At 57.0% G+C, this 6,000-nt stretch overlaps 1 protein-coding gene across 1 annotated transcript; it reads left to right on the forward strand.

Annotated features, from left to right (window-relative positions):
• The first annotated feature begins 4,596 nt into the window (after positions 1-4,596).
• On the forward strand, positions 4,597-5,040 carry LOC115842197 (calmodulin-like). Its single transcript, XM_060293689.1, has one exon. It carries the CDS (start codon positions 4,597-4,599, stop codon positions 5,038-5,040), a length of 444 nt encoding a protein of 147 aa, XP_060149672.1.
• Positions 5,041-6,000: the final 960 nt, after the last annotated feature.

A 6,000-nucleotide genomic window follows, 5' to 3' on the forward strand; every position in this document is an offset into this window, starting at 1 on the left:
GGTCTGTCTGGGGACCTGGCACCCCACCCTCCACTACCCCCTCCATCCTCCATTTCCTCACCCAGACCACAGGCTTCGTGCCTGATCTGAGTTCTTGGGAGAGAAGGGACTAAAAGCTGGAATCGCTATTTTCGCTAGTGGGGCGCTAGCAGAACCAACATTTGTGTGGTCTCTGTAACCAATTGGATGCAGGAGAGACGGGCCTCCTGGCAGCTGGGAAAGCTGGCTGCTCTGTGGTCAGCTCTGGAGAGCATCCCCGGGCCTGGGCAGCCCCTGACCTCTAGACCTGATGGCATGAAGGCCAAGGCAACCTTTCGGAGGGAAGCCTCGGGAGAGAAGACCCTGGGCGGGCACTGTTTTCATTCCAGAAAGGACATGGATGATGCATGACACGTGAAGTGCTGGGGAAGGGGAGGGTGCTCTGGGTTGGGGGGGAGCTCTTCATGGTGGCCAGTAAGAGAAAGGGCCCCCCAGGCTGTGCCCCAATCCACCCAACACCTTACTAAAAATGAAACAGGGTGTTCCAAAACCGTGGCTTCTAGATACAAATAAAGTCCACTTGGAGGAAGGAATTGCAAATGCATCTCAGGGGAAAGTGGTGTAGCTTGAGGAAACAAACAAAAAACCGTGAACCCAATATTTAGAACTGGTTTAGAGCACTTTTCACTGTAAATGATAACAGCTTGGAATATACTCCAAGGGAAATGGGCCAGTATAAATGACAGGCTCTACGAACAAGAAAAAGAGAGAATCACATAACAGCAAACACCTGCCTTTTCTGATCCTGCGGGCTGTGGAATCAAGCAGGCGAGTCAAGCCAGGATCTGGGGGAGGGCGTGGAGAGCAGGACAAGGAGAACTCCGGCCAGAACAGAACAGAAGGATGTTAAAATTATAATAAAACGGAGGACCAAGGAAGGAGAAAAAGCTCCACTCTCTTTTCAAGATGCCAGAAAGTGGTCAGGCATGCTTTTAAAAAGTGAAGAAAGCTATGAAAGGAGAGTTAAAGGCTAGAGATCTTCAAAACACCTGCATTGTTTCCACCTGTTCACCAAGCACAGCCATTACTAACACGGGTGAAGAAATTGGAATAAAATTAGGGGGAAAACCTCAAGTTCAAAGGAATCTGCGGAGCCAGAGATGAGGGTCTCAAGATAGAGAGGAGGTCAAGCTAGATCAGAGGGCAGCTTGTCACACAATGTTCCGGAAGATAGGAGAACAGTGGTAGACTTAATGAGTACTGACGGCGGCAGGTGATGCTGAAAGGATGTTGCAAAATGACGGCGTTCTCGGTAAAATTGTTTCCAAGGGCTTCATAGAGAAGTCCTGAGAACCGCCTGTGTACCACCAAATCCACTGACCCAGTTAGCTAATTGAAACTGTAAAACTGACTCGAATCAGGTAACCAGCATCATCTGGGCTGTGCCGCCCAGCCAGGCACTTGGTGAGAGGCAGAGAGTGGGGATTGAAACACAACTCCTTCAGGCTCGTCTCTGGTCTTACCATCAATCCACAGCCCCCGCCCTTCTGCCAGAGCAAAGCCAGGTCCCTGAGCAGAGCTGTGCCCGTGCTTTGCCACAGTTCATGCAGTCAGGTGTTGATGGAGTGGTCGAGCCTGGCTGCCAGCTCTCACCAGGGCTCCAAGGGCTGCGGGGGCAGGGCCTGGCTGTCCTCAGCAGCTGGCGTGTGAAGGTCGGTTATCAGAAGCTGAGCTGTGCCGTGATGCGTGATGCGGGACAGAAGGGGTTGGGCTCTGCAGTTAGGCAAATCCAGATGCAAATTCCCGGCTCTTCCATGAACCTGTTTTGTGACTTCTCTGAGCCTCAGTTGCTTCATCTGGAACATAGGAATAAACAGTGAGGACAAGATGAGATCACCCTTTAGAGCCCTTTGCATGGCACCTGGCACACAGGAGCTCAGGTGTGAATATGAACGTCACCCTCTCCCCCAGATAAATGGGGCAGAGGCATAGGCGTGGCTCTACCAGGTTAGGCAATGAGGTGTTGACAGGCGGGGATGGATGTCCAAGGAAAGGGTAAAGCTGGTGACAACTGACATCACTGAACACAGATGCAAAAGGTCCTCATCAACCCATCCCCGAGGGTGGCAGAGTACCAGGGGCCGTGTTGTATCATGTACAGAGCTCTCCCTCACTGTCGACCAGTTAAAGCTGATACGAGGCTCCAGAGCAGGAAAGAGCAATTTCCCTAAAGAAAGAAGCAGTATGGGAAACACATTCTGTTTCTAGGAAACTTGGTTGGCTGGACAGGATTGTGGCAGAGAGACCACAGCTATGGTGGCATAGAAAGGGCTCCTAGGGTCTTATGATGAGGGAGGATGGAAAGGAGACACACCAGCTGTGTAGATAAGACAAAAGCCTCAGGGCCACTTCTTAGAATGTAAAAGAGTTAAAAGAGTTACGAGAGGAGGTGGGTGTAGGAATGAATCCCATCAGAGGAAAAAGAAGGCTGAGATTCGAGTTAGGGGTGAGAGGTAAAGGGCGTCTGGATTGGTGAGACCGTGAACCACGGCGGTTGGGAAAATTGCAGTGATGGATAATCACTGCAAATATGTAGATGGTTTTAATAATTAAACATCTGTCCAAGAAGAGACCTGGAAACGTATCTGTGGCTTATGTACAGGCTTTGGAAGCAAGATGCTCAAGGGACCCAGGGCGGTGGTGCTCAGACGCGGGATAACAATAAGGGTGGGTGAGCTTGGGAACCATGAGATGGCTGGTGGGAAACAGGACCCGACATCTACCACAGGGGAGGCGAAGTTACCTGCCCCAGCCTTGTGGGGAGCCAGCCCCGTACCCACAGCTTCCTGGGTCCAAAGGCAGTGATCAACCACCTGCTCTGTGGCCTCGGTGGGAGCCCTGTGTTCAGGGTGCGGGCCCAGCAGGGCTCCTGGGAGGGCAGCCCGATCACCCGCCATCTCTACTGGCCTGAAGAAGGGCACGGAGCCAGGGTTAGTCTCCCGGGATGACAGCGACTCCCACACGGTGTCCGCTCTCGCTTCCCGGGGTGGATCTCCCTGGGCAAGGGCAGGGCAGGGCCGTCCCCGGGGAGACTGGCACAGGGGGAGGGACGGGCAGGTCCCTGCAAGTCGGGGGAGGCAGAGGAGCCTCCAAGACCTGTCCTGCAGGTTCCTCGGTATTTCACCCACAAAACCCAAACAGCAGTGGACGCACTGGCGTGTATTCCCGGGTCAGGGCCCTGGGAAGCTGAAGCCACCTGCCCTCGCGCTGGCTCTGGAGGCCTGCACACCTCCCACCAACACACACTCATGCACACACGTCACTCTCACACAGACACACGGCTACTGCACGTGAAGCCTCTTCCGCCCCAAGGGCTCACCCAGCCGCCCTGGAGGGGGTCACCCGTCCTGTCACAGCTGCAGGGGACTCAACATCCTCCAGGAAGGGGATGCCCCTCCTCCTGCAGGGTCCCCACGGCCCGAGCTCTTGATCTAAACTCTGCTACACAGAGCAGTGGGCAGCGATGAAACAGGTAAGACCATGGGTCCAGGGAGTTTCCTAAACGGGTTTCTGCGCTTGGGGCTGACTTAGTAAACCCACGAGCCAGGCCAAGTTCACAGCTTCAGCCACCCGATTCTACATCCTCCTACCCCCTGGCATCTTCAGGGGCTGCCTACTCCAGCCCAGTGCTTTCCAGTCTTCCCGCAGCTCCCAGGCAGGACCCCTCTGAGATCGTAAATGAAGGGTCCCCTCCTTCCTGGTGTCTCTGTAGAGAACCCTGGTCTTAATAGAACGGAATCAGAGAAACTGGGGAGCTAGAGGAGGAGTCTTCTGCAGGGACAGGAAGGCTTCTCCTCAGCTCTGAAATCACACTTTGAACATTCAGTTAATAAACAAGTCTCAGCACCACCTGTGCACCAGGCTCTGCATGCAACTGGCTCCCCGCTTTCCCTAAGCAAAAAGGCAGGCAGCCGCATCCCCGCCTAAGGATCTGCCAGCCACACTGGGCTGGAGGGCGATGACGCCCGCAGTGCCATTCTGGGAGAATCCCACTCAATTCTACCACCATCTGCCCTCCACCAGCCCCGCCCCATGGGATGAGAGCTGGCCAGCAGCCCCGAGAGAGCACAGGAACGCTGGACACAGCCCTTCCACTCCTCCAGTGTCTGCCATGTCCACTGAGGGAGGCTCCTCTCCCCTTCCCACCCGTCTCTAAAATTGGGAAATCCCTCTTGAGCCCCCCTCCCCAGCTTGGCCAGGGTCCCTGTGGGAGTCACATGGGCAAAAGCCTCTGGGGTGCCGTGGTTGGCCATCGGGAGTAGGTGAGGCCCGGGGTGCCTGCCACCTCTCCTGGGCAGACCGGCCGCTCCAATTCCTGCATTTCTCGGCTGTCCCTCCCTAGGAGGAGGATTTCACCCTAGGACGTGGGGTGGGGAGGGAGTCTTCTTGCTCCCTTTGCTCGGATTTTCAGAAAAGGAGAGGTTCCCATCCTGTGGCAAGGCTGCCGCTGGAGCTCTGTCCTCATGCCGACAGAGCCTCGGTCCCGCCGCTTGTCCCAGCTCTGACGTGAGCCCCTTGGGCGGGTTGGCAGCAAGCTCTGTAGAAGATGCGAGAGACATGGCTGAGCAGCTGTCCAAAGAGCAGGCGGCCAAGTTCCTGGAGACCTTCCACAGGTTCGACAAGGACAAAGACAGTGCCATCAGCACCCAGGAGCTGGGCGCCGTGATGCAGGAGCGGGGCCTGAACCCGTCAGAGGCCGCGCTGAAAGGGTTCATCGCCAGGGACGATGCAGACGGGGATGGTGTCATCAGCTCCCAGGAGTTCCTGGCAGTGATAGCCAAGGGGGTTCAGGCCCGGGCCAGAGAGGATGACTTGAGGACAGCCTTCCATGCCTTTGACCTGGATGGTGACGGCCACATCAGCATGGATGAGCTCAAGCAGGCCATGGCCCAGCTGGAGGTGTCCCAGGAGGAGTTGGACATCATGATCCGGGAAGCTGACGTGGACCAGGACGGGCAGGTGAGCTACGAGGAGTTCGTGCGCGTCCTCATGCTGAAGTGAAGCCTCCCGACCGCCGCCCCCTCCTGCCTGACGCCGGGCCTGCTGCGGGGTCCGGCCCGGCTTCTGAGCCGGGGACGCCAAGGGACAGTCTAGGTGGTGGGTGGGAGGGGCCTCCCCGTGGGGACCCCTGGCCTCTCCTGGGCCCGGGATCTGCTCTCTGTCCGGCGAGACCTCGTGTGCTCGTACGACGGGGGTGCTCCGTACCTCGCAGGGCTGTTGTGAGGACCCCAAAGTGACGTGGTGATTGGAATAAAAGGGATCTGAGCTTCGAGGTGGTGACACTGCGCTTGAATGGGGGGTGTCCAAGGGCCCCAGATGATGGGGTTCTGTTGAGCCTCTCCCTCTTTCACTTGGCCCTAGTGGGGGACACGGCCAGTAGACCCCCGTCTGATGCCCGTGGACGAGGAGGCTGGTGAGCGCCACGGGGTGGGAGGGGGATGGAGGGGGATGGAGGGGGATGGAGGGGGATGGAGGGGGATGGAGGGGGATGGAGGGGGATGGAGGGGACCCGAGGGTTTGCCTAAGCTTCTGGTCAGGACCTGAGGCCGGAGCCTGGACCAAGGGCTGGGACATACCTGCACCACAAACGAAGTTTATCATCCTTTGCATGTAGCCAACTGTTCTTCAGGCTCGAGCTAAAAGAAAAAGATGCGTGTGTACATGCGTGCATATGTGAGCGCGTGCACGCACGCGTGTGTTTGTCCTGCCTTTGAGACATGGGATCTTCTACAGTGAAGGTGGTGGCCCCGGAGGACCGGCCCTGCCCCACCTGAAGGAGGGCAGGACAGGTGGGAACGGGAAGGACGAGAGGTGCTGTGATGGGTAAAGGGCAGGGGGCTGCACTTGGGGGGGCGTTTCCCAGTCAGATCTGAGGAGGACACGGCTCAGGGAGGAAGGGGCCCCCCCAGACCCCTTGGCTGCAGCCTCTCAGGGCCTTTTTGTGGTGGGGGGCTCTGAAGT

This window comes from Globicephala melas, chromosome 2, assembly GCF_963455315.2.
Source record: "Globicephala melas chromosome 2, mGloMel1.2, whole genome shotgun sequence".
In the NCBI taxonomy this organism is placed as follows: Eukaryota; Metazoa; Chordata; class Mammalia; order Artiodactyla; family Delphinidae; genus Globicephala; species Globicephala melas.

What these genes read in the sequence shown, in the direction of transcription:
- LOC115842197 (XM_060293689.1), top strand. Translation starts at nt 4,597, where the DNA reads ATGGCTGAGCAGCTGTCCAAAGAGCAGGCGGCCAAGTTCCTGGAGACC.